Source organism: Heterocephalus glaber, unplaced genomic scaffold (assembly GCF_053883595.1).
Source record: "Heterocephalus glaber isolate CG9 unplaced genomic scaffold, H.glaber_assembly_v1.0 deba00001072, whole genome shotgun sequence".
NCBI lineage: Eukaryota > Metazoa > Chordata > Mammalia > Rodentia > Bathyergidae > Heterocephalus > Heterocephalus glaber.
Genome location: NW_028258189.1, coordinates 6,250,191 through 6,277,378, shown reverse-complemented (window position 1 = coordinate 6,277,378; position 27,188 = coordinate 6,250,191). Strand labels below are relative to the sequence as shown.

The window sequence follows — 27,188 nt, the reverse complement described above, 5'->3', positions numbered from 1 at the left end:
TCTCTGTCTCTCTGCTTCCCGGTCACCATGATGTGAGCATCTTTTCTCCCCCACACCCGTCTGCCTGATGTTCCTGCTCTGGAGCAGCCGACCATGGACTGAACCCCCTGAGACCACTGGAGCAGCTGACCATGGACTGAATTCTCTGAACTCTGAGACCACTGGAGCAGCCGACCATGGACTGAACCCCCTGAGACCACTGGAGCAGCTGACCACGGACTGAACCCTCTGAAACTGTGGGCCCAAGTAAAATTTTGTTTTTCTCTATCTGAGTCCTTCTACATGACAGAAAGCTCACTGAAGCAATTAGCAAACCACTGCTCTGTAGACCATCTGTGAGCGCTGTTGAAATATATTTTTGTTTAACCTGTACATTCTTACTAAGAAGCCAAAAGACCTTCTGTCTAATGTGAGATTCGTTTTATTCTTTGTGATGCATCCTGAGTCATCACTAAGTGCCCCCAAATTGTTTTTTTACAGAACTCTTTCCAATGAAAGGGAGTCTGGGGGTGATTTTGGACAGGAGCTTTGAGACAACACAGCGGAGAAGAGGTGTGGTGAAAACTGATGCAACCAGAAATGTCTTGGGCCCCGGCTGGAGATGTGTGAGATGGAACAGTGCAAAGCACTTCCTGCGGGGAAGGGCAGAAGAAGCATCTGAACTGTCCCTTGCTCAGAGGAGTCGGGAGCAGGGGACATCAGGAAGAGGACTCAGAGGTCATTTCCATATCTGACTTCCTTAAGGAAACAGGACGTGGTGCTATGGTTATTGGATTTCAGGCTTCTGAGAACTGCTCTGCATAGGAAAAGCCAGCAATGACAGAAAGGAAGTTCGAGTGGCCAGAGAGGCATAGTTCATCTGTAAAAGTCCCTGCCACCAGTGACAAAACAGGAACCAGAATTATACCCAAGACGACCTCTCCTGTGCGGTCGCGTAAGCTGGGAATTCTAAACATTCTTTAAATAGTCGGTGAAACGAAAAGTGGTCATGAAATACCACGAGCAGGACCCAGCCATCTCTCTCCTCGGCTTCTATCCAAAGGAAATGTAATCTGTTTGTCAAACTGATATTGTGTTCACTGCAAGACCGCCCAGCAGAGCCGAGAAATGAGAGCAACCAAAGAGGCCCATCGATACACGAGTGCGCAAAGAAACTGTGTTACACAGATATGGTAGAATAGTATGCTGCCCGGAAAAAGGCCGGGATCCTATCCTTTGGGAGAAGGGAGATGAGCCTAGAGAATAACATGCCAAGTGAAATAAGGCAGATATTGCCAGCAAGGATGGACTGCTCTTGCGGATAAGTAAAATCTAAAAAAATTAAACTCATAGCAAAGACCAGAATGGGATCATATTGGTAAGAGAAATGTTGGTCAAAGACACAAAGCTTCGGTGAGAAGTTTAGATGACACTGCGTGAAGGAAATGCTGGGAAAGCAACGCCAACCAAAGCGCTATTTCGGAGCAGTAAGAAGTAAGCAAATATGAGCAGCTGGGAAATGGAATGGTTGGATGCACGCCTGACATTCCCACAGTCCAGGAGGCTGAGGCAGGAGGATCCCGTATTCAAGCCAATCCCAGGCAGCTTAGCAACTTGGGTAATTTAGCAACTTCGCGAGACGCTGCCACAAAATAAAAGAATAAAAAGGGCTGGGGACAGAGCTCAGAACAGTGCTAGAGCCCCGGGATCAATCCCTACTGCTGCATGAATCTATACCTAAACAAACAAATTGGAAACAGCAACCGCAAAAGAAAACCCCAGGGGGAACGGCAGGAATAAGCACCTATGACCACGCGCATGCCGAGTCGGGTCAGCAGCCTGGCCGTGGAGAGGCCGATGCCATCCGTTCCTCCAGTCACCACTGCCACGCGGTCCGGTTGTGGGCAGAAACCTGAGGAGGAAGGCAAAGAATCGAAACTAAGATTGTGGCGTTTTGTCGTTGTTGTCTCGTGTCCTGTTGCACCGCACTGGGGATCGGCCAGGGTCCTGCACACTGAGCCCCGGGCCCAGCTGTTTATTTTAATTTTAATGTAATTTTATTTCCGGTACCGGGGATCGAACTCAAGACCTTGCACTCGGAGGCAAGCACGGAGCCACTGTGCTAAATCCCCGGCCCCTCTTTATTTTTTATTTTGAGACAGGGTCTCCTGGGGGCTGCAGCTGCCTCTGCCCTCTGCACCCGGAATCTGCAGAAAGTTCCTGACAGAGCTGGGACCGGGGCTGCACACTTGATACCCCCAAACTCCGGGAGGCTGAGGCAGGAGGGTCTCGAGGGCCAGCCTCCAAGCCCCTGTCTCAAAATATAAAACAGAACAGGGGCAGGGGAGGGAGCACAATGAAAACACCCTGGGTTCAAACCCCAGGCACAAAAAAAAAAAAAGGCCAGAGGCGAGGGGGGATTCGGCAGGCAGAAAATTAACCCAGCTGCCATCTACTGCTGTTGAACACGTGTGCTCGTCACGGTTCTTCTGCAGTCTGGAGATCTGAACGTCTATTTGGGATTTTTTATTAAATAGGAAGTCTACGCTGCTATGGCCTGCACCCTGGTCGTGGTCTGAATGCTGGAAACTGGGAAACGGACACCGTGCTCAGTAGCTTGAGGCTCTTTGCAGCTGGGGTCTCGGTAGACAATTCTATCAATGCACACAGATAAGGACTCTTTTGTTCGTTGGTTTTTTCTTTTTTGAGACAGGGTCTGGCTCTGTAGCCCAGTCTGGCCTTGAACTCCAGGGAATCCCCCTGCCTCGGCCTCCTGAGTGCTGGGATGATGGGCGTGGGCCACCAGGTCCACAGGTCACAACTTACTGGACAGCAGAGTATTCGATATTAACTTGCATGAGGCAGTATCAGATTCTGAGAGTACAAGACAATCCGATATATGCATTTTTGTCAGGCTACACATTTAATTTCCAGGGTCACAATACAAATTTTCTCTGGCCAGGGCGGGTTCCACCCCAGTGCTGCAAGAATTAAAATTTTAAAACCCACTGGGTGTGCAGTGCTTTGATTTTTGTCTCTGGACACACGCATGAATTCACGAAAAATTCTCTTTCCCGAGAAAACCCGACTGTCACCAAAAACTACATGAAGATGGGTTTCCCAGGGCGCCCTGCTGACCCCGAGGCGAGGCGGACAGTCACACAGCCGTCCACGGGGAAGCAGAGGAAGACCCTGGGTAGGGCGCTGTTGGACGCCTGTGTGCTCACATACTTACTTTATTCAGGTGTTTTTGTGCAAAAAACCCAGGAGCTTCACAGAGAGCTACAACCCCAGCCCTTCTTTAAAATTTTTCTCTTATGTATGCTATTTTATGCAGCACTGGGGATTGAACCCAGAGTGTCCCTGGGCTTTGTTCAATCTTTTACTTCCAGACAAGATCTCACCAAGCTGCTAAGCTGCCCAGGCTGGACTGGAAGTTGAGACCCTCCTGCCTCAGCCTCCCAGAGTGCTGGGCTCTCCGGTGTGCAGAACCACACCTGGCTTATTTTTTAAAGGTAAATAGGGCCAAGGATTTAGCTCAGTGGTTCTGCCCCCTGCCTCACAAGCGCAAGGTCCTGCGTTCGATTCCCAGTACCAAAATAAATAGACAAATAAAGGTAAATATATTTATTCAGATGCTGATTACACACACGCACGGGTGCGCGCGCGCACACACACACACACACACACACACACACACACACACACACACACACAGTCCTCAGTCCTAAGGCAAACTTCCTCATCAAAAGACCACGCTGAAACATTCCCGCTGAAGTTAAGATACACGGCAGAAAATCGCTTCGACTGCCGCTGTCGTTACTTAGGACGGGGTCCCCGGTGCACTGGCACGCAGAAGTCGCTACGAGACACAGAGTCAAAGAGGAAAAGCTAAATAAATATCTCTGTCTGCACCCACACAATGTGTGTGACAGGAGAACCAAAAACAAAACAAAAAAACAAATCAACATTAAGCAAGAAAAACGAGAGAATTCCAGAATTTCCTAAGTTAACAAGACAGGAAATGAACAGCTCCCAAGCCTGGAAGCGGTGGCATACACCGGCTGTCTTAGCACTCTGGAGGCTGAGGCAGGAGGATTCCCTCAAGTTCGAGGCCAGCCTGGGCTACGTAGTGAGTTCAAGCCCAGCTTGAATTGCATGGTGAGACCCTGACTCAAAAAGACAAAAAAAACAAAACAAAAGAGACCCTCAGGAAAGAGGACTCCGGAGCTGCTGCAGGAAGTGGCCAGGACGGTGGGATGAGTGTGTGCACAGCCGGGGGAGAATTCTACGGAGATTCATGGCCATGGGTCTTTTAGGGTAATAAATTCTTCAAAAATATAAGCACTCAGCTCATTTTTGATCACCCGTTATTTACCACAGAATTTTCTCTTTTTTCCCCAGAACTGGACAGATTAATTCTATCCCTTGTGAGAAAAGATTCCAATGTGATGCTAGCCGAGGAAATTCTGCTAACTAGAGGGACCGAGCGCAGCCTGCCACGCTGGATGTGAAGTGCGAGAAAGCATCTGTAATTCAGACGGAGGGGAAACAGGAGAGAGCCTAGCACCAGGCCAGGTACAGGCGGAAATGAAGAAAAGGGCAAAAGGTGGCAGAGGTGGGCTTTTGAATAAACGGTGTAACTGGCCTTGAAGTGGCAGGGGTCCTCCTGCCTCAGCCTCCCGAGTGTTGGGATAACAGAGTGATTACATTCAGGAGCCCTCCGCTGGGACAAAACTCAGCAAGCAGCTCACTCCGACACCATCCCTAAAGGAAGCGACTGGAAAGACTTTCAATTGGAGGGCAGGGGATTCAGGGCAGAAGGTTGAAGACAGATGTACAGGCGACCCAGCATGCAATTCCACCCACGGGAAAAATCCCCAAGGGAACCAAAAACATGAGTCTGCTCAAAATAGCTCACAGCACCATCACCTGTAATGGCTAAACAGTAAGAACAACATCAACATCCATTGTGGATGAACAAGATGTGAAACAGTCATGTGATGGAATACTATACAGCCATAAAAAAGGAATGCCATACTGGAGTTGGGATGTAGCTCAGTGGCAGGACTAGGGGTGTAGTGCAGGGATAGAGCACTTTCCCAGCAAGCACAACGCCCCTGGGTTCAATTTCCAGCACCACAAAATGATAATAAAAAGAGCAAAAAAAGTATCAAGTGCCGACTTACTCTATTACATGGGTGCACCTAGAATACAATGCTCGGGGAAGACACAAATGACCATAGAGTACATTGTTCACCTGAAACACCCAGAATAGGCAAATCCACAGAGATAAAAACTGGATTTGGGGTTGCTATGGGGTGGGGAGGGGGCTAGTGGTCGACCGTGAGAACAGGGGTTTCTTTGTGGGTGAAGGGAATGTTTTAATATTGCATAGCGATGTTGGTCGTATGATGAGAATCAAACAGCCCCAAATTCTACAAGCGAATGGGTGTGTTGTACGCGAGGGGGTTTGTTTCCCGGTGAAGCTGTTTAAATGGGAGCAGAGGGAGAGCTGGCAGCCCTCGGGGGTCACCGGACTCGAGCAAATCTCAGCCCAACCCCCCCAAAGTCTTTGGTTGATCTTGGTTGTTTTGAGTCAAGGTCTCACTGTGTAGTTCAGGATGGCCTTGAACTCCTGGCGATCCTCCTGCCTCACCCTCCCAGGGTGCTGGGATAACAGGCATGCAGCACTATGTTGCATTTGCGTGATTTGTTACAGCAGTGGACATGGACTGAGACACACTCGGAGTGGGTCCCCAGGTCCAGAAGAGGCAGGATGTCGGCTGTAGCTAAAGCCCCAAGGAAGAGCAGCTGGGGAACCTGCCATCTGTGCCCACAACCTCTTGGGCTCCAGGCCTCGGTTTTCTGGAAGGCAATTTCCCTGCATGTGGAAGGGATAGGGTGGCATGGGGATGATTTAAAGCAGCATGCAAGCCTGATGCCTCAGGGCACAGCTCACTGTAGTGGGGTTCAAGCTCCCATGAGAATCCAAGGCCGCCGGGGATGTGATCGTATGTGACACTGGGGTGGCTGCTATAAGCCATGGGGTCTGGATCTAGAGGAAATGGACTCAGAGTCTACACAGCCTTGTTCACAAAAGCCAAGAAATGGAACCAACCTTCGTGTCTGTCCATGAAATGGATAAAGGAAATGCACTGCATTTATATCATGGAATACTATGCAGCCAAAAACAAGGCGGGATTTTGTCATTTGTGGATGAGATCTGATGGGCAAACTGTGGGCCACACTTGATCACAGCAGATTCTGCTACCAAAAATGGCTGGATGAGTAGAGTTCTCACCACACACACAAAAAAATGGTGAGCACCTGAGATCACGCACATGAATCCCACGTATGGATACATGTAAGCAATATGTACTCTTGAAGAAATGCAGTATCACACTTCAATTTTTTAAAAAAGTAAATTTCCAGTGCAAGGACCCGAATTCAATCCCCAGTACCAAAAAAAAAAAAAAAAAAAAAAAGTAAATTTCCAGTGGAACATGGTAGAGCACAGCAGTTATCCTAGCACTCTGGGAGGCTGAGACAGAAGAGTCATGAGTTTGAGCCCAGCCCGGGCAACTGAGTGACTTAGCGAGACCCTGTCTCAGAATAAAAAATTAAGAAAGGGCTGGGAATGGGGCTCAGCGCGTCTTCAGTATCACAAATAAACTAAACGAGTATGAAGCTCTTTCCTCCAGAAGAGTAATTATGTATTATATAACTTAAAAACGGATAACAGAGTGTAGTTTTCCTACTTGTTGTTTTTGTGGTGCTAGGAACAGCATCCAGGGCCTCCCGCATATCAGGCAAGTGTTTTCCCGAGTGAGACACCCAGCCCAAGAGCAGACTGCTCAACCCCCCAAAAATAAGTAGGAGTGATGGATATGTTAATTAGCTTATTATGGCTCATGTCTAGATGGCCCCCTAAAGCCTCCTAAATCAGTCCACTGATTGGTTCAGCATAGTTCTGGGTGTGGTGGCACTAACCAATGATCTTACACCCTGAGTGGGATAAAAGGGAAAGGGAGGCTGCTGCCTCCTGTCTGCCCTGCCATGGACTGTTTCTCCTCTGCCATGTGGCCCTGCCTTCGAGCCAGCCGACTATGGACTGAAACCTCCACAGACTGAGCTGAGATAAACCTTTCTTCTGAGCATTGTGGGTGTCAGGTATTGTGTCTCAAGGACAAGAAAGTAACAAAGACATAGCCACAATTATTTAATCCCACTACAATACATGTGTCCAACCTTGCATGGTACTTTCCAAATATTTATAATTACGCTTTGTCAATTAGAACAAAAAACATTTGTTTTTTGTTTTGTTTTCTTTTTAGTGTGTGTGTGTGTGTGTGTGTGTGTGTGTGTGTGTGTGTGTCTTGAGGGGGAGATATGAGATTGAACCCAGGGCCTCATACTTGCTAGGCAAATCCTCTTAGCACTGTGCTATATTCCCAGGCCTTTAGAAAAGGAAACAAAAGGAAAAGAGGGGAGAGGATGGGAGGGGACAGGAGGAGAACAGAAGAGAGGAAATACCAGCACACCTGTGACCCCAAGCACTCTTGGAGGCTGAGGCAGGAGGATCACAAGTTCCAGCCCAGGTTGGGAGACTCAGTGACTTAGAAAGACCCTGTCACAAAATAAAAAACAAAGACAGACTGCGAATGTAGTTCAGTGTAAAAGCCCTGGGTTCAATCACCAATACCACACACAAAAAAGAACAGGAAGACAAAAAAGGGAAAGTACTGGCTTGCATTTCTAGGCCGAATGCAAAAAGTAAAGTCCCCATGAGCTGGATAACTGTGCACTACATGACATTATTTGCTGTAATTCAGCAGTTTATTTGACATTGACTCCTATGTGAACTTATATGGCTTAAATTCCTAAGAAAAGGGATCGTACCAGGTGTGGTGGCACATCTATAATCCCGGGACTTAGGAGGCTTTGGCAGGAGGATCACCGGGAGTTCAAGGGCAGCCTGGGCTACATAAGGAGAACATGTCTCAAAAGAAAAGGGAATCCCATATCCAGAGATGTCACTGAACAGAATACTACTCAGGTACAAACAAGGATAAAGGCATGACATCTGTGGGAAAATGGATGCACCCAGGACACACAGGGTCAGGGAAATAAATCAGACAAAATGGCTTCAATACCGTAAGGCTTTTCCCATTGGAATGAGGCAAAGTACAAATGAAAGCAAAATAAAGGATGAGTAGAAGGCAGAGAAGCAGGTCTTTTGCAAAGGGGATGAGACAGAGGGAGAAGGGAGGGGATGTAAAACAAATTGAGATATGGCAACTCCCCACGAGGAACGTAAACATTATACGTCACACACAAGAGCTAAATAACAGTAATAATAATTATTATGTCACAGTAATTATATAGAGTATATATACTGTATGTATAGTAACAGTAATAATATACTATATAATATACAAATATGTTTTATATAGTAATAGTAATAATAGTTACATATATAACAGTAATAACTATATAGTATATATATAAAACAGTAACAATAATAATGATAATAAAATGGACACAAGGAAGGGAAATAAAAGAATCGTTGAGCTGTTACATGCATCCACCCACTCCCAAAGATGAACGGGAACTTCATGAGCTGCAAATACGGAGAATTAAGAGAGAAAAAAAGAAAAGAATCCAGCAACCAGGCAAGAGCGATCCCAGTCCCAGCCTGGAGTGGGCAGGGCAACAACTCTGTGTGTGTGTGTCCAATGCCACGGATGGTCCTGTTTCTTTTTGTCATCATCATCATCATCATCATCATCATCATCATCATCATCATCATCATTTTCATCTTTCCAGTTCTACGATTAGAAGCCAGGGCTAAGCCGGCACTGGCCACTGAGCTACTCCCCCAGCCACTAATGAAGACTTCAATACAAGTTTTCCTTTCCTTTCTACCTGAACAAAATAAAGAGTTTTCTCTCCCTGTGTCGGATGGGGAGGCAAGTACAAAATCACATAAATCAGACGAGCATAGAACCCAATAATCAGAACCAGAATAATCCTGACTTTCTTTCTTTCTCTCTCTTTTTCTTTTGTTTTCTTTCTTTTCTTGCCGTTCTGTTATCGAACCCAGCGCCTTCATACTGAGCCCCATCCCCAGGCCTCTTTTAATCTTTTGAGACAGGGTCTCATTCAGGAGCCAGGTTGCCCAGGCTGAGCTTGAACTTGGGACCCTCCTGCTTCAGCCTCCCCAGTAGCTGGGACTGCAAAAATGTGCCCCTCTACCTGGCTTGTCTTGTTTTTCTCTGTTCATGCAGTCATGAGCTAACAATGCTGTGTGTCCTACATAAAAATTACAGGAATCCAGCCGTGGCTTTGGGACCCTGTGTGATGCCCGAGCTGGTAGACAGACCAAACTTCCCTTCCCCAAACTGAAATGCTCCTGCCTAGAACTCAGCAGACAGGACCCAAGCAGGGTCACCCAACGTGCCTCACAGTGACGTTCCCACTGCCTGAGTCCTAAAAGGAACCCCAAGTCATCTGGTTTATGTCTGGAGTGTCCCCCAAAGGGACCATGTTGAAGACTTGGGCCCAAGTCCCTGGTGGTATGGGGCCTTTAAGAGGTGAAGCCTAGTGCAAGGAAGTGATGTCATTGGGGGGCATGGGCTGGAAGAGTATATTAGAATCCTGGTCTCTCCCTTCTCTCTGCTTTCCAGCCACCACCACGTGAGCATCTTTCCACCACCAAACCCATCCACCATTATGTTCCTGCCTTGGAGCAGCCGACCATGGACTGAAACCCCTGAAACCACTGGAGCAGCTGACCATGGACTGAACCCTCTGAGACCATTGGAGCAGCCGACCATGGACTGAACCCTCTGAGACCACTGGAGCAGCTGACCATAGACTGAACCCCCTGAGACCACTGGAGCAGCCGACCATGGACTGAACCCTCTGAGGCCATTGGAGCAGCCGATCATGGACTGAACCCTCTGATACCATGAGTCACATTAAACCTTTCCTCCTCTAAGCTGGTTGTCCCAAGTGTTCTGTCACTGGGAGGTAAAGATGCCTAACACCACACTGATCATTGATTTTCCTATTATTCCATCTCCGTGTCCCTGCCTCTCCAGGAAAGGAAACTGGAAATGGCCAGTCTGCCATTTGGTTCTTTTTAATATATTTTTGTGGTACTGGGAATGAAACCCTGAGCCTTTGCACTGAGCTACATCTTGACTCCTTTTATCACATTATTAATTATTATTATTATTATTATTTATTTTGAGACAGGATTTCACTAAGTTACCCAGGCTAGGTCCCACCTTGCAATCCTCCTGCCTCAGCCTCCCAAAGGGCTGGGACTACAGGCCTGTGCCACCCCCCCCAATTCTCTCTGCTCTATTCAGCCATCTTCTCTTTAAAACCAGCCCAGAGGAGTATTTATTCTACTTCCTAGGATGGAATGGAATGCTGCCAATCCCACAATCAAAAATGAAGCCAATTATGATCTTAAAATGATTTGTGATTTTGTCCATAGTATGTGTGTACATATATATATATATATATCATGTCACACATATGTATATCTACATTCATATATACATATGCACAGTACTGAGAATTACACATATATAGATGTGCATACTGTGATATATATATTTACACACATGCACACCTACGTATAAACATGCATGTGTGTGTGGTACTAGGAATTACATAGGTGTATGTGTACACACTTGTACATACTGGAACATTTACACTATGACATATACATTTACACACACATATACACCTATATACAAACACATGCATGTATACGTGCGCGGTACTAGGAATTATATATATATGCACACACACACATACTGTGACATGTACACTATGATACATACATTTGTACACTTATGTACTTCCACATGCATATATATACTAAGAATTAAATATCCACACATATAGATACTGTGATATATAGATATACACTACAATATATATATTCATACACATATATACCTCTATATACAAATACATGCATATATGTGTTTATAATACTAGGAATTATATATACACATACATACATACTATGATACATACATATGCTGTAAAATATACATTTATACATATATATACCTATATACAAATGTGTGTAGTACTGAAAAATTATATATTTTATATATGAACATATACATGCCATGATGCATATATATACTGTGATATATATATTACATACATATATACAAACACACTTATGTGTGTATGCCATACTAGTTGTATATATGCACATATATATACATACATATATACAGTGACACATACATTTACACACATATACTTCCATGCACAAATACATACATATGTGTGTATAGTACTTGGAATTATATACACACATATATACATACTGTGACACACATATATACTGTGATATATTTATGCTCACACATATACACCTATATACAAATACACGTATGTGTAGAACTAAAAATTATATGTGCACGCATATATACATGCTGTGATACATAGATATATTGTGATATATACATTTACACACATACAGCTACATATAAATGTATATGTGTGTGCCATACTGGGACTATTATGCAGGCATATAAACACACTATGGCTTTATACATATAAACTATGATACACACTGTTTGCGCACGGGTAAGTATGTCTACATACAAATATACATTAATGTGTATGGTACTGAGAACTCTTATCTATGCATGCACTCACACAAATACTGTGAGACATATACATACTGTGATATACATATTCACACAATACACACAACAAATACACATTAACATGTATGTGTGAGTGGCAGTAGGAATTACATAAATATGCACAGTGACACACATATATACTGTGATGTCTACTCACACACACATCCAGACACAAATATACACTAATATGCACATGGTGTATGTTGTGCTAGGAATTACATAAATATGCACATGTACTGTACAACACACACATATATGCACTGTGATGCAGATACACACACACACCTCAGAGATCCACATTAACACATGTGTGGTAGTGGGAAACGCATGTGAGCTCACACATGCAACCAGCAATGCTCACGTGTGTACGCACGCACACAAGCATCTCTGTGAACATCTCTGTATCCCTACACACATGTGTGCAGTGCAGGCACGGCTTACGGGACGTGTCTTTGTAAGAAACTGCTGTGGCCGGGTGTGGTGCACGCCTGTCATCCCAGCACTCGGGAGGCTGAGGCAGGAGGATCACTGTGAGCTCAAGGCCAGCCCAGGCTGCATGGTGAGATCCTATCTCAAAAAACCAAACACAGAAAAGAAAACTTTTGACAAGCCTGAAGGTCCTTCAGGGAAAACCCAGTTAGCTTTGTCCAGTTCCACAAAAAATGAATACATCTCCGGGTTATCGTAACCAGAATCTACACATGCTTAAGTCTCCTGCATAAAACGGTAGTGTTCATATCTCACCTATGACATCCTCATGCCTTTTTCTTCTTATTATTGTTATTTGGGTTTTTTTGGTTTTTGAGACAGGTCTCCTTGAACTCACAGTGATCCTCCTGCCTCAGCCTCCTGAGTGCTGGGCTAACAAGACTGTCGATGTTTCCCCCAACAGATTTTCAAGCATGACGAGGTGGGATCGAAGAAATAACAGACACGTAGGAGGGAGATGCGGAATCATACGTAGAAACGTCCTGAAAATGCACTTTGGAAGAAGACCATACCTCCGGGACTCAGCCCCCTCCCTCCATTCCCGGTCCCCTCCCCATCTGCAAACGCCATGGTCTCTCTTTTGCTTTGCTCTTCACTGACACTTCGTGATTCTCACAGGAGAGAAACCACGCGACACGGAAGCGCGTGCGTCTGATTTATTTCACTTCACGGCACGGTCTCGAGGTGCAGCCATTTCCCCACACACGGCTCGAGTTTATCCTGCTTCATGGCGCAGTAGCATCGCGACATGAAATAATTACAAACGCCCGGACCCTTCTACGCTGTAGGTGGGGTGGAAACCGTACAACCACCATGGAGATCGGCCTGCAGACTGCGGCAAACACCAAGACCAGAAATTCTATTCAGCCCAGCTGTTTCCCTTCTAGCTATCTTCCCCAAGACTTAAGAGGCATCGTATTCCAATGATCCCATGTACAGCAGCACAACTAAACAGCTGAATCTTGAAAGCGGCCTCTGTGTCTGGCAGCAGATAAATGGATAAAGGAAAGGTGCTATTTGCACACCGTGGAGTACTACTCTGCTGTGAAGATGTCTGCGTCTCACAAGGGCAAAAATCCTCTCCCAAGGTCAGACGTTTGCCCAAAGGAAAGACCATACAAATGCAAACACGCCAGATGCATTCGTTAGCAGCTGGTTTATTTCTTCGGTGTACGGAACAGGAGTCAATTTTTAAAGCATTACATGACGCAAGAGAAGGTAAAGGCGAGTGCTAGTGACTGTAGGTTTTTTTTAAAAATTTTTTTTGAAAAAAAGAGGAGAGACAGAGAGGCAGCTGGCTGGGGCGATCCTCATTTTCCTAGGGAGCTGCAGAAGTTGCCCAGGCTGCCCTCCAACTTGAGATTCCCCTGCTTCCGCCTCGCAGAGCGCTGGGACATCCCTTCAAAAAGGAGGGTAGGTTGGTGTTTCTCCTTTCCACATCTCGGGGAACAAGAAAATTTCCATCGCTTCCTTTTGAAAATCTACGGCGCCTGGGATGTCCCGCCTTGGCCCTCTACGCTGCAAAGCTGGCCTTCAGCGAGTTTCAAGACGCCGCACCGCACGTAGGGAGGGTTGCCACTCTCACCCTGGGGGGAAGAAAGGATTCTTGGAAAATGAAACCACGGCCTGGGCAGCCAGGGCCACAAACCAAGGCTCGGAGGACGTTGCACGGGACGGATTTCCGCAGGGCGGGGGAGAGACAGGGCTTCCCAGCAACACAGCCACAAAGGTACCACCCCCGCCTCCGATCTTCCCGCTGAGCTCTGCTGGGGAAGCAGCTTTGCCTCTGTCCGCTGCCTGCCGGCCCTGTCCTCATCCCAAACCCTTCTGGGGCGAGACCGGGTGTAGAGCTACAGCGCTTGTCCCACACGCGTCTCACACTGCGGCTGGCGCTGACACCAGAACCCCAACCCGCCTCCTTCCTCTCCGAGCCTCCCTCCCACTTCTGCACACCCCTCTCAAAGCCTCTGTGCTTCTGCAAAACCCTCTCAAAGCCTCTGTGCTTCTGCAAAACCCTCTCAGACTTTGTGATTCTGCAAAACCCTCTCAGACTTTGTGCTTCTGCACACCCCTCTCAAAGCCTCTGTGCTTCTGCAAAACACTCTCAAAGCCTCTGTGCTTCTGCAAAACCCTTTCTCCCTCCCTCCTTGAGCTGTCTGTCTGTTCCGTGCGGGTCTCAGCGTCCATCCAAAGTCCTCCACCCAAGCTCTGCTGGCCTTACACCCTAAGGATCCCAGGGGCACCCCGAGCTCGTGTGGGGGGCATTCGGGGTGCCCCTCTTGGGTGCCCAGAGCAAGCAGGGAAAGCCAGACTTGCTGCCTGGCTCCGGCGTGCGTCTCTCTGCTCCTTCTTGTGGCTGCACTGGGGCTGCCTCTGGGGTGTCAGGCAGCCAGCACCCCGAGACCCTTCCCCAGGCCTACAGGAGGCTGGCATCCCTCCCTCCGAAGAAGCCACCGCCCCCAGTGTCCCCCAGAGGGTCCAGCTGCTCCTGGTCCACGCCCCAGTCGCCCTCATCCTCCTCCTCCAGCTCGGCGTCCACCCCGGCACTGCCGCCCTGGCAGCGCGCGTTCTCGTAGAGGAAGATCTGCTGGTCCACGTGGGCCGGTGACAGGCGGTTACGCTTGGTGCTCAGCACGTTGGCGGAGGATGCAAACAGGCGCTGGGCCGGCGCGCGGGTGGCCGCCACGCACCAGTACTTCTGCAGCACGCGGGGCAGCAGCGGGAAGAGCGCGCGGCGGTCGGCCCACCAGCGCAGCGGGTCCTCGTGCAGGGCCAGCAGCTTCTGCGACTTGAAGTTACTCAGCTCCTCCAGCACCTGCGCGTGCCGCTCCTCCTGTGCGTCCGCACCACCTGTCTGGCAGAAGATCTCGGCCAGCATGTCGTGGATGATGCTGCTGGACGCGGCCAGCGCAGGCTTCTTGGCCGCAGGTTCCTCCGACACCGCGGCCGGGCAGACCCTGTCCTCGGGCGGTGGCTGGGGTTCGAAGGAGCCGTCCTTGGCCTTCTCCAGCAGCGCCTCCGCCTCCTCCACCACACGCTTCTCCACCTGCTGCCTCTCGAAGGCCGACAGGAAGGGCAGCCGCTTGTAGCGCGGGTCCAGGAAGGTAGCCACGTTGAGGAACATGTCCACGTCGGGCGGCTCCCGGTAGGCACCGGCCAGCTCTCTGGCGATGACCTCCTTGGCCATGCTGATCTCCTTGGAGTCTGTGTCTTTGGCGGTCAGCGTGGAGGTCAGCAGCATGTGCAGCAGCGGCTTGACCATGCTGACGGTCGGGTACCTGGAGGCGGACAGCACCTCGGCCACCTGCTGGAAGGGCTGCAGCAGCTGCACCAGCCCCTCCACGGTGGCCCACTCGGCGGCCTCCAGCATCAGGTGGTGGTTGTTGCTGTCCTCCACCAGCACACCGGCCACCGCGAACTGCTGCTCCTGCAGCCGCTGCAGCATGCCCAGCGTGCTGCCCCAGCGGCCCACGCGGGCACTCCGCAGCATGCGTGGCGCGGCGGAGCCCTGTTGCTTTTGCTTCTCGCCCAGCATGTACAGCGCCACCGGGGACTGCTGGAAATACTCCACCAGCCGGCCGCAGCGCGCCAGCAGCCCGGCCAGCTTGGGCAGCCGGAACGCCTGCTGGACGGCGGCCTCGAAGGTGTGGGCCAGACAGGGCATCTGCACCGCGATGTCCAGCAGGGAGCAGGCCTTGCCAATGTCCCTGCCTGCATCCGTGGTGGCGCCCACCACCTTGGAGCTGATGCCCCACTGGACGAAGGTCTCGTATAGCACCCGCGTGATGCTGTCCGCCCTGTTGTCCTCCGGCACCTCGAAGGTCTTCAGGCAGCGGGAGCCCAGCGCCAGGCAGCCGGGGGTGTCCGCGGCCAGGAAGTGGGCAGCCAGCGTGACGTAGGTGCGGTTCTGGCTGTGGCTCGTCCACGTGTCGGCAGAGAGGCCGCACCAGGGCATCTCGGCCAGCTCCTTGGCCACCGCGTGGCGCACGACCGCGCACCGCTCCGGGATGGCCTTGCCTGTGAAGAACTTGCGTCCCGGCAGCTCATACCTGGGCTCAGCCGTCCGCAGCAGTGCCCGGAAGGTGGGCTCATCCACAATGGATGCGGGGTACAGCCCGTCGCAGATGAGCCCCAGCACAGCGGCCGAGAGGTCGTGCTGCCTCTTGCTGTCCAGGCCGTGTCCGGCTTTGACGCCTGCCGAAGCCGCCATGGCCGCATCGGGCGGGGTCTGCGGGCCGCACGTGGAGGCCTCCGGCTTGAGCTTGGAGAAGGCAGTGGCGAAGGCCTCCCGCATCTGCTCCGTGTTGCTCTTGATGAACTCGCAGAACTCCTCGGGGTGGTTCTTCTCCAGGTGGTAGGACAGGTTGGAGGTGTTGCCAGAGTACGCGATCTGGGCCATGCAGATGCGGCAGTAGATCCTCTTCCAGTGCAGGATGCAGCCGTCGGCGTTGGTGTCGAAGCCGAAGTACTTCCAGACCTTGCTCTTTGCGCGAGGGTGAGCCACCAGCTTGAGGTCCGCCGCAGAGCCATCCGGCGCTCGGGCCTCCATCCTGGCGTGGGCTCAGGCGTGGGCACCTGCTAAGAAGCAGCGAGACAAACAGGGTCAGAAGGCGCTTGGGGGAACGCAGGGCGCACGGGGGACCCAGGCGGCAGCGTGTGGGATGCAGACGTGAGCAGGCGGAGCTGCGTGCTGGATTCGAGCCCTTGCTCCAGTGGCCAGGCAGCGGAGGGGTGGTGTGGCTAGCAGGCCTGTGCTTTCTTCCATGCAGGACGGTGTCTGTCCGCGTCTGCCAAGGACAGCTTGTCCGGGCAGGGGCTGCCTGCTGTCACCGCCCTGCAGCCAGAGGCGCCAAGCAGTCCTCAGGGAGAAGCAAGCAGGTCTGGGGGAGCAATCACTGGGAGCGAGACCTGCTTGCCCGGGGGAGCCCACGGGGCCAGGGCGGCCAGCTGTCCCCCATCCCCGTCCACGCCCCGGGAGCTCAGGGGCACAGGGCCCAGCGTCACGGAAGCCGGGCGCTTGGCTAAGAGGCACTGAGAAGACGGCTGTCAAAGCTGAGGCTGGGAAACAAAGCCCTGGCGAAAACTGCCGGGTCTGAGCTGAGCACGGAGCACCCCGGAGGGGAGGCGAGGAGAAAGGCCCAGCCGAGTCAAAGTTCAGGAAGGCCCTCGGGAGGTGGAAGAGTTCCCTGCACTCGCAGAAATGCGCGTGCAGCAGGACCTTGCTTGGCAATAAGGACCATGCAGGTGCGATTAACCCGAGGGTCTTAGGCGGGGTGAAGCCGAAATCCAACTCCTCCCGAGAGACAGAGCAGCAGCCGCATGGAGGCAGAGGCAGAGCGGGGAGTGATGGGGCCGCCTGGAGCCCCGGCAGCAGGCAGAGGCAGGAGGGTCTCCCCGGGAGCCCCAGGTGGCCGGTTCCCCAGATCCATGGGAGAAACATCTGAACATTCAGACGCCTTCCTTGGGGATTTCTGGCCTCCAGACATAAATGTGTGTGGTTCAAAAGCCCAGGGGTCAGTGGGTGTGCTGGTGTCACCACATCCTGCACCCAGTGGCTTTTGGCCCCTGCTCCCCGCCCGAGGCCTCCGGGAATCCGCACTGCGGGGGTCACCATGGCTCCTCCCAAGGATGCCAGCCCCGCACCTGGCCGTGCGACGGGGCCAGAGGGGACCCCAGAGCAGCTGTGCGGAACAGATCTGTGGGCCAGGGACCCGGGCGGGGGGCGGTTAGACTCAGTTATTACGCACGGTGGTGGCGTCACCGGGTTGAAACAGGTCTTTCTCGCCGGAGAAGAGTTTTGTTTTCAGTTATTATTATCTATTATTGTTGTTGTTTATCAGCAGACCCCCAGAGCTGCCATAATTTCATAATCGATTATTGTTACAGTTATTGTTGTTGTAGCTGTTAGGTTGAAAGAGGTCTTGGTACCAGCGAGAAACTTTCAGTCGATAATTGTTATTGCTAGTATTGCTGTTATTAGGCTAAGAGGTGTTTGGACCGGGCGAGGTGGCGCATGCCTGTCATCTCAGCACTTGGGAGGCTGAGGCAGGAGGATCGCCGTGAGTTCGAGGCCGGCCTGAGCTACACAGTGAGTTCCAGGCCAGCCTGAGCTACACAGTGAGACCCTGTCTCAAAATAAATACATAAATAAAAGGGATGGGTACCTGAGGAGAGATTTAGATTCAATAATTATTTATGGGTCGGGGATTGAGCTCAGTGGTTTCGCTGTCTGCCCTGCAAGCACCAAGATCCGAGTTCGATCCCCGGTACCAAAAAAAAAAAGCTTTTTTAACAAGGCAAAATATATATGGGCTGGGGATTTAGCTCAGTGGTTTCGCTGCCTGCTGCACAAGCGCAAGGACAGGAGTTCGATCTCCAGTACCAAAAAATAATAATTATTATTATTATTTATAATTACCAGTATTATTATTACTATTGGGAAAGAGGTCTTGGTAACTAGAAGAAAAGGTCTATTCAATCATCATTCCCTACGAGTATCACTATTTTTATTATTATTGGTACTCGGAAAGTAAAGTTGCTCCAGACCCCAGTTGTTATTGAATATAGCCCTTTCTTCTATTACAATTATTATTAATATTATTTGACTAGAAAAGAAAATGTTTTACATATAGTTATTATTATTGCTATTAATTTCTATTTTGCCAAAAAAATGGCCTTCTACCCACCCGGAGGCAAGTTCTGTATCTGATTTTGATGATTTACTGTGCCTGTCGTTTTCTGGTAGGCAGAGGAAATGTTGTACTTGATGGTTATTTTTATTATTGCTTGACTGGAGACTTCCTGGTACCCAGAGGAAAGTTTTATATTCGGTTACTGTTTATTATTATCGCTGTTGTTATTCTTATTATTATTAAGCTGGTAAGCTCTGGAACCTGAAGTACTTTTATATTCTGGGATTATAATTACTCAGCTACTCTGCATACAGGGAAGGCAGCTTTATAATCCATAACTATTTATTAATAGGGGGAGAAAAGGGATATAAAAAGAATTAAAATGTGCTAGTACACACACCAACTCCCCATGATGAAGGTAATCATTGTGTACTACAAACGTGGGCTAATAACAATTTTTAAAAAATAAATATTTATTGAAGCTGGGCGTGGTAGCCCACGCCTCTTATCCCAGCACTAGGGAGGCTGAGGCAGGAGGATCACTGTGAGTCTGTGGCCAGCCAGGGCTACACGGTGAGTTCAGAATCGGCTTGAACTACAAACAGACACTGTCTCAAAAATACAAAAACTAACTAACTAAATAAATGTATGTTGACTTATCTTTGTTAATAATCTATTTATTATCTGTTATTATCTTTCTTCCTGCGAGGTGGAGAAAATTTTTGCATTCAGTTACTTTATTATTATTGTTATTATTTGGCTCTTATGCCCTGGGGCCTGGAGCAATTTTATATTCACTTATTATTCAACTAAAAATGAGTTCTCGTACCTTGAGTAAAGTTTTATATTCAATGTTCATTTATAATCCCTATTATTTTTATTTGGCAAAAATATCCTGCGATCCAGAGTGAAGATCGGTATTCAATTATTATCATTTCTTATCTGGCAGAAACAGCTTCCAGCCCCTGGAGGCACAGCCTTTTATTTGATCATAATTTTAACATTATTTGATGGGAAGACATCCCAGGACCTGCAGGGAAAATTTGTATACAATTATTATTATTATTGTCATTATTATTATTATTACTACTACTACTACTACTACTGTTGCAGTGATTTGGTTGAAAAAGATTCCTGTACCTGAAGAATTTTATATTCAACAATTATTGACAGCCCAGGCAAGGTGGTGCACGCCTGTCATCCCAGCACTCAGGAGGCTGAGGCAGGAGGATGTCTGTGAGTTCCAGGCCAGCCTGAACTACATAGCCAGACCCTCTCTCAAAAACTAGTAACAACAACAACAACAACAACTATATAATAGTATGTAATTATATAAATATAACCATGCACGACCAAATATTACGTATTTATTATTATATTTATTATAAATATATTATTCACTATTGTCATTTATTATTATTAGACTGAAAGGGCCTTTTGTATTCAATTCTTCTTCATTATTATTGCTTTTTCTTGTTGTTACCCGGGATCAAACTCAGAACCTTATGCTTGCGAGGCAGGCACAGTGCCACTGAGCTAAATCCCTGGCTTTCATTATTATTATTATTATTATTATTATTACTGTTATTATTTTGCAGAAAGAGATGCGAGAAAGTTTTATATTCCATCATTATCAATTACTATTGATACTAACAATTACTATTGTTATTGTTATTACTATTATTATCATTATTTTTAGCCAGGAAGTGATCACGGCACCAGGGGGAAATTTTACCTCTAATAATTGTTTCATCATCATTTATTACCATCACTGTTTCATGGAAAGACCTCCTGGTGTCAGAGAAAAATTCTATACCCCATGCTTCTTGTTGCTGTTACTAGTGACAGTATTTGGCTGGAACAGGTTCTGGAGGGAAGTTTTGTTTTTTCAACAGTTGCGGCGTGGTTTGGGTTTTTCTTTTTCAATACTGGGGTTGAACGTGCCAATCCCCAGCCCTTCCTGTACTTTTGAGACAGGGTCTCGCCAAGTTGCCCGGGCTGAGCTGAAACTTGAGGTCCTCCTGCCTCAGCCTACAGGCCGGTCTGGCCTCCATGGGCAACTCTGGCCCAGGACTCCTGGGAGTCTGGTCGGGTCCTCCCTGTGATTTCTAATTCCACACCCTTGATTTTCCAGATATTCCCGAGGAGATGTGACCGCAGCAGGTTCACAATAACGCGTCTCAGGTTTCAAAGCCGCTGAAAGCACAGACCCTCAAGATCCTGGATGTGAAAAGTGAGTAAAGGGAACAGAGGAGATCGGAAATACCGACTGCACTTCCGGAAGAAGCACTGGACGCGCCCGTGCCGGGCCCAGCCCTGTGTCCACTCTCATGCCCACTTTCTCCTTCTCCTTTGCAAACTATTTCTTTTTTCTTTCAAAAACAACAGCTCACACGGCACCGAGCCGCACTGCAACACAAGGAACGGGCTCTAGGATCGATCGCTCATCGCATCAGCTCTCCTTCGTAACAATGCTCCGCAAGTTCTAAGTTTTGTTTTCATTGTTTACGTAAGTAAAGATTTTAAAAAATAAAATACTAACCTTTGAAAAACCTGCTGTCGCGATTTTCAATGTTTTCACTACCAAAAAAAACGGTAAGTAGGTTGTGAGGACAGCTACTGACTGAATGCAGTCTTTCCCGATGGAAACGCTGCAGGGCAGCCCGTACGTATGCTAGGTCTCAGTGAAAAAGTGCTACAATTAATAAGCACCACCAAACGCTGTGTTTAGAAACATGCAATTGGCCTGTCATTGTTCCTGTTAGATAAACTCCTAATGATAGCCTAAGTTTCTCCTTTGACGTCTACCAAAGTCACTTGTCCACTGGTGTAACCCACAGAAATAAGAGCTCACTGCGGTCCATATTTATAGACAGACAGACACAGACATAGATACGTAATTTTGCAAGAATCAAAGCTTCTACGATCGAGAAGTGTAGAATTCTAACCACAAAAAAACAACAACTGAGGATGCATTTCAGCTTGATTTCATCGTTGCACTTCGTACAGCGGTCTGAAAACATCCCATTAAGTACAGCTACATCCCTGTAAACATATGCGTTGGGGGGGGGGGGGTCAGAGACAGGGTCTCCCTATGTAGCCCAGGCTGGCCTCGAAGTCAGTGTGATCCTCCTGTCTCAGCCTCCCACGTGCTGGGATAACAGGTGTGCACCACCACGCCAGGCTACCGTATCCAATTACCGTTGGTCAGCTGGAAGTGAAACAGTAGGATGAAGGGTGTAGTTGACAGGTAGGACATGTGCATAGCATTCGTGAGGCCCTGGGTTTGATTCCTGGTGCAAAAAATAAGTATGTTAATAACAAGCAAGCAACTCGGAAGCTGGGAGTTGGAGTGCACACCTGCATCTGAGAACTTTGGGAGGCTGACGCAGGAGGACAGCACGTCCCAGCCTGCTCTGGGCAACTTAATGGCCTGTTCCAAAATTTTAAAAGCAAAAATGTTTTAAACGTCTCGAATTTTGGATCAGTGTGAAGGTCTTAGCCTGATTGAAATATACAGTGAATGCTTAAATTATATTTTAAACTTTGATATTGTAAGACCCATGGTCATGAATCCCCCTCAAAATCCTCCCCGGCTGTGCACACCCTCCTCCCGCTGTCCTGGCCACTGCCCGCAGCAGCTCTGGGGTCCTCGTTCCTGAGGGCTTCACCGCCTGTGATCAGAAACATGGTGACTGCTGCCGTTCAGCGGAAAGGCAGCTCATGAACACACGACGCTGTGTCCTCCTCCACCCGAGTCACTGCAGCTGGCACCGTGCTCCTCCCCAAGGTCAGGATGACCGGGAAAGGTCATCGTTTTGAGTCCACTCGGGACATCGAGGCAGCCGGGATGGCGCAGCTAAAGACCCTCAGGAAAGAGGACTCCAGAGCTGCTGCGGACGGTGGCCAGGACAGCGGGAGGAGGGTGTGCACAGCCGGGGGGGATTTGAGGGGATTCGTGGTGATGTCTTTTAATTTAAAAAAACTTTTTTTTTCATTTAAGCATTCACTATATTTTTAGATTACTCCTTTTACAAAATTTTTATTTTTCAATGAAAATTAAAATACTAAAGTAAGTATAGATATTTGGTAGCAAAATGCTATCAGCCTTTACTTTCCTTTTAAATAAAGTATTAAATATGCCTTAAATTTGTTTTGCTTTTTAATAAGATGAATTATCAACTGGTAGAACCAACATATGCAAAAGCTCTTGGGGGAACCCCTTATTTTCTGTGGGAATCAAAGGCAGTATGACCAAGAAGTGGGAAATTCTCACTACAAATAAGATAATAAGCACAACTACTAACTCTTCCACAATGTATACATGCATCAAAACATCACGTCATATCCTGAAAATATATGCAGCTATTATTTGTCAATTAAAAATTGCCGGGCCTGCTGGTGCACGCCAATAATCCCAGCACTCAGGAGGCTGAGGCAGGAGGATCACTGTGAGTTCAAGGACAGCCTGGGCTACATAGTGAGACCCTGTCTCAAAAGAACTTCCCACAAAAAAAGTGTAACATAGGACCCGAGGGGTACAGTGTGGGCACAGCACATGTGAGCCTCTAGATTTGATCCCCAGCACAGCCAAAAACTAAATAAAATCAAATATAAAATGTAAGTGTATATATTGCGGGCAGCAACATGTAATTGGCTTATGGTTATTCCTTTATTTTCTTTTGCAGTACAAGGGATTGAACCAAGGGCCTTCCAACTAAGCTAGATCCCCAGCCTTTTTCTTTTATTTATATATATACACACACACACACATACTTTTCTTTTTAAACTTTGAGACAGGGTCTTGGTAACTCACTAAGTTGCCCAAGCTAGGATCCAAGTCAAGATCCTCCTGAGTCAGCCTCCAAAGAGGGCTAGGATCCCTGGGCTTGATGTTGTCACTGTGATGTAATGTGTCGCGTCCTTCCTAAATTTCTCTCTGGACTTCTAAGCAGGTGTGGACTGGGATAACCCACATACATAAAAGGTCTTTGCAGGGTCCTAGCAGTTCCCGTCAGAGTCAAAAGTTCCATGATGAAGAAGTCTGAGATCCTCAAGTTCTAGTCCAGCCTGGGCAACTTAGGGAAATAAAAACATAGGAAAATAAAAAAATATTAAAAGGGCCAAGGGAGAAAGGCCTCGGATTCAAACCCCAGTACTACAAGAAAATTGTAAAAAATATGAAATAAAGTCTCATTGGAAAAAATAAAAATAAAAAACCACAGCAGCTGACATGACAAGCATCTCAATTCCATCCTTCCCCAACGGGTTCATGTATGAAACTTCACGCTTCGGCCTTCAAGGATACACAGATGTCAGCAGTCGACTAAAAATAAAATGCAGGGCTGGGCTGCAAAAAAAAAAAAAAAGAAAGAAAATCTATGTGCCTCGGGTAGTTGCACGCAATTGGATTGTTACTATTACTTCTGAGCATTCAATATACTTTGAATTCGTTTTGTTTCTGACAAGGTAAATGAGCAACGGATAGAGATGCAGTTCAGGCTCCACACAAATGGAATCAAAAGCCCAAGGACTTCATCTTCCCCAGAGCTGTGAGCAAAAGTCCCGTTAGAAGCGAGTTATAAATTTCGTCTACTTTGCACAACGGATGACGAAACAAAAGGATCCGGGTGGTGTAGGTCTAGGAAGCTAAATCTCCCAGGCTGCGTGTACTCAGTATGTCCCAAACACACGCACGTAAGATTAAAAAAAAAATTAAAAGTAAGCTGTGCACACAGCAAATAACGGACACAGCCCAAAGGTCTGAGGAGCAGGCTCCTTTCGTTTTGATTGTAAGAAGCAAAAATGCAAAGGGCCCCACAAGGTGCCACCAGGAAGCGTCCCTCTACTAAAGGTTAAATTCCAAACCCAGGGCAAAGCTCAAACTTTCCGAGCCCCAGCTGAGGCAAAGCAAAACACATCTTGAAGCCCGAGGCCTACAACTCAAAAGCAAACAGGTTCTGAAGGAGAGGAAGCCGGCCCGCCAGCAGCAGCGAAATGTAAAGAAAATTCTCCCAGGGGTCACTCAAATCCGTTCCAGTCCGAAGAGGCAGGAGAAAGAATTAAATTCAGCGAGCAACGCACAAAGTGAGGCCTCTGTCTGCTCCTACAGGGCTTGCTCAGCCCTGCCTTCCGGGATTGAGTGTTACCGACGGGCCTGGCTCAAAAGCACCACCACATATTTTTTATAAAATTTTGTTTTTTCGGATCTACAGACGGGAAAGAACAAGGCAGCCCCAGTTTGGAAGGCACAACACAAACACACACACACACACACACACACACACACACACACACACACACACACGAGGTTTTCCAAACTCTCCGCTCTGGTTTGTTGCTACAGTTAAGTCTGCAGAATTAAATTCATTTCTCAGTTTAACGCTCCCTGGGCAGGACAAGGGGTCCCTCTCCCCAAGCAACATAATCCAGGCACTGCCGGCGGCTTTAAATAGCGCCCACCTGCCCTGGCATTAGGCTTCACCGAAAGACTGCTGGCTTGGGCCTGCCCGCGGCCTGCAGGAACAATTAATGGCTCCCTACTCTCTTTTCAGCCCTCACTTACTCCAAAACAAAACAACAACAAAAAATATTCAGTTTCTCCAGACACCAGACAGCTCAGCTCCTGTGAAACGGAAGCATTCCTCGTCCCTCTGGCGGGGTTTGAGCAAGCACAGCTCACTTAGAAACCTCTACTCCTGCAACAGCTGCAGTTCTTAAAGGTGCGGCCCGGGACCCTCCCCGAGCAGGAGCAGAGGAGGAAAACACTTTCTCCACCAGAATCCAGCCTGCAAAATGCTCGGGGCGAAGGCGGGGATTTGAGAGCTACAGGCCCCGCGCTTTGCCTTGGAAGACTTTATCAGCGGAAAGCATTCTTTCCAGTTTGAAAAATAGTTGTCCCGGGCCTTCGCAGCTACCGAGGAGGCCGAGGCAGGAAGGGCCCAGGGAGAATCGCAGGAACACACGGTGAACGTGCAAAGGCCTGGGAGCAGCTGGGCTTCAGGGCGCTCGCCCAGCAGACCCGAGGCCCCAGAAGTGCGACCAGGCAAAAGGAAGCAGCTGTCAGTTGGGCTCCCCGGGCAGACCGAACACCCTCGGTCGGGAGCCGGTCGTAAACCTACACTCGCCGCATTGTGAGCGTCAGACGCCGAACTACGAGGCCGCGGGGTTCGCACGCAGAGACGGGGTCGCGCCAGGAGCACCCCCCCGACCCGCCGTGGCTCCCCGGGCCCCGCGCTGCCTCCTTCCGGGCGCAGCCCCGTCCTCCCGGGTGGGGGGCAGAGGCTCGGGGGTCGGGGGCGCGGGGCCCCGGGGCTCGGTCGCGTCCCGTGGGAGGGTCTGGGGGGCCCTTCCGGGACGGACCCCGGCCCCGCGCAGCCGGGGCGCAGCGGGGGAACTCGGGGCGCAGGGACCCCCCCAGACGCCCCAGGCCCCTCCTCCCCAGCGCGCGTCACGGCCACCCCGCCCCCACCCGGGTCCCCAAGCCCGGCGCGCGCCCGCCCCGCTTCCGGGGTCCCCGTGGCGCCCCCTCTGCGCGCGCCCCCCGATCGCGCCCCCGCGCCCCGCCGACCTGGCTGCGAGAAGCCCCCGCGGCAGCGGCGCAGGAGCTGCAGCGCCAGGAGCGCCACGCCGACCGCGTAGACGCGCAGGGCCGCCCGCAACGCGGACAAAGGCGACCGAGTCGGCGACATGCCCACGCCCACCTAGCCTGCGCGGGCCGCAGCGGGGAGGGGCCTGCCCCAGCCCCGCCCATTCCGGGCCACGCCCACGCTCCGAGCCACGCCCATGCCGGGCCCCGTCCCGACTCCCCTGCACCCTGCCTGGTGACCCCCGGACCTCAGGCCCCTCCCCCCTCATCGTGAACCCCGCTTGGTGCCCCCCTGGACCTCAGGCCACCACATCCGGGCCCTACTTGGACCCCCACCCGCATACCCCGCGACCTCAAGCCCTTCCCCGCCACCCCTGCCTGGTGACTCTCGGACCTCAGGGCCCTCCCCCCCTCATCGTGAACCCCGCTTGGTGCCCCCCTGGACCTCAGGCCACCACCAGGTCTCCGCCTGGACCCCCATAACCCCCCCCCCGCCTCTGGCCCCTCCCCCTGCCCTTGAACCCTGCCTGGTTACCCCAGGGACTTCAGGCCCCTCCCCCTTCGTCTTGAGCCCCTGGCGACCTTCAAGACCCCAGGTCCTCACCACCGTGATGTCACCTGGACCCCCACCCGCATCACCCCGGACGTCGTGCCCCTCCCCCAGTCCTCCCCCGACCCCCACCTGGTGACCCCTAAGCACGAACCCCCCCTCCAGTTCGGCCTGGATACCGTGGGTTCCTCAAAGCCCCCCATTCCGCGGGGGACCCCCGCCCAGCCCAAATGCACCCCTCCCCCACCCAGCCCCCCTGC

The 27,188-nt window shown here is 49.6% G+C and overlaps 2 protein-coding genes across 9 annotated transcripts in view; both read right to left on the bottom strand.

The window, feature by feature from the left end:
* Dhrsx (dehydrogenase/reductase X-linked) overlaps window positions 1–26,488 on the bottom strand; it is a 123,797-nt gene extending 97,309 nt beyond the window's left edge. The window contains exons 1-2 of one of the 4 annotated variants that reach the window (XM_004867319.3): window positions 26,361–26,488; window positions 1,784–1,891 (exon numbers count right to left, since the gene is read on the bottom strand). In XM_004867319.3, the coding sequence (XP_004867376.1) occupies window positions 1,784–1,891; window positions 26,361–26,481 (229 nt within the window). In that variant the 5' untranslated portion in view covers window positions 26,482–26,488. Of the gene's footprint in view, window positions 1–1,783; window positions 1,892–12,413; window positions 13,118–26,360 lie in introns of those variants that run through there. The other 3 variants (XM_087209960.1, XM_087209958.1, XM_087209959.1) reach the window with 3 other exon arrangements.
* Window positions 13,300–26,497, bottom strand: Zbed1 (zinc finger BED-type containing 1). Of its 5 annotated transcripts, none has more exons than XM_004867318.3 (2): window positions 26,361–26,497; window positions 13,300–16,733 (listed from the first exon to the last, which is right to left on the bottom strand). In XM_004867318.3, exon 2 carries the CDS (start codon window positions 16,705–16,707, stop codon window positions 14,575–14,577), a length of 2,133 nt encoding a protein of 710 aa, XP_004867375.1. In that variant the 5' UTR covers window positions 16,708–16,733; window positions 26,361–26,497; the 3' UTR covers window positions 13,300–14,574. The 5 variants fall into 5 exon arrangements, with proteins under 5 accessions (XP_004867375.1, XP_004867373.1, XP_087066081.1 ...); XM_004867316.3 differs by having other exon boundaries at window positions 13,300–16,736; window positions 26,361–26,493; XM_087209955.1 differs by lacking the exon at window positions 26,361–26,497 and adding an exon at window positions 25,912–26,194 and having other exon boundaries at window positions 13,300–16,736.
* Between the last annotated feature and the right edge of the window lie 691 nt (window positions 26,498–27,188).

Coding starts and splice junctions, on each gene's coding strand:
- Zbed1 (XM_004867318.3), bottom strand. CDS start 16,707: ATGGAGGCCCGAGCGCCGGATGGCTCTGCGGCGGACCTCAAGCTGGTG.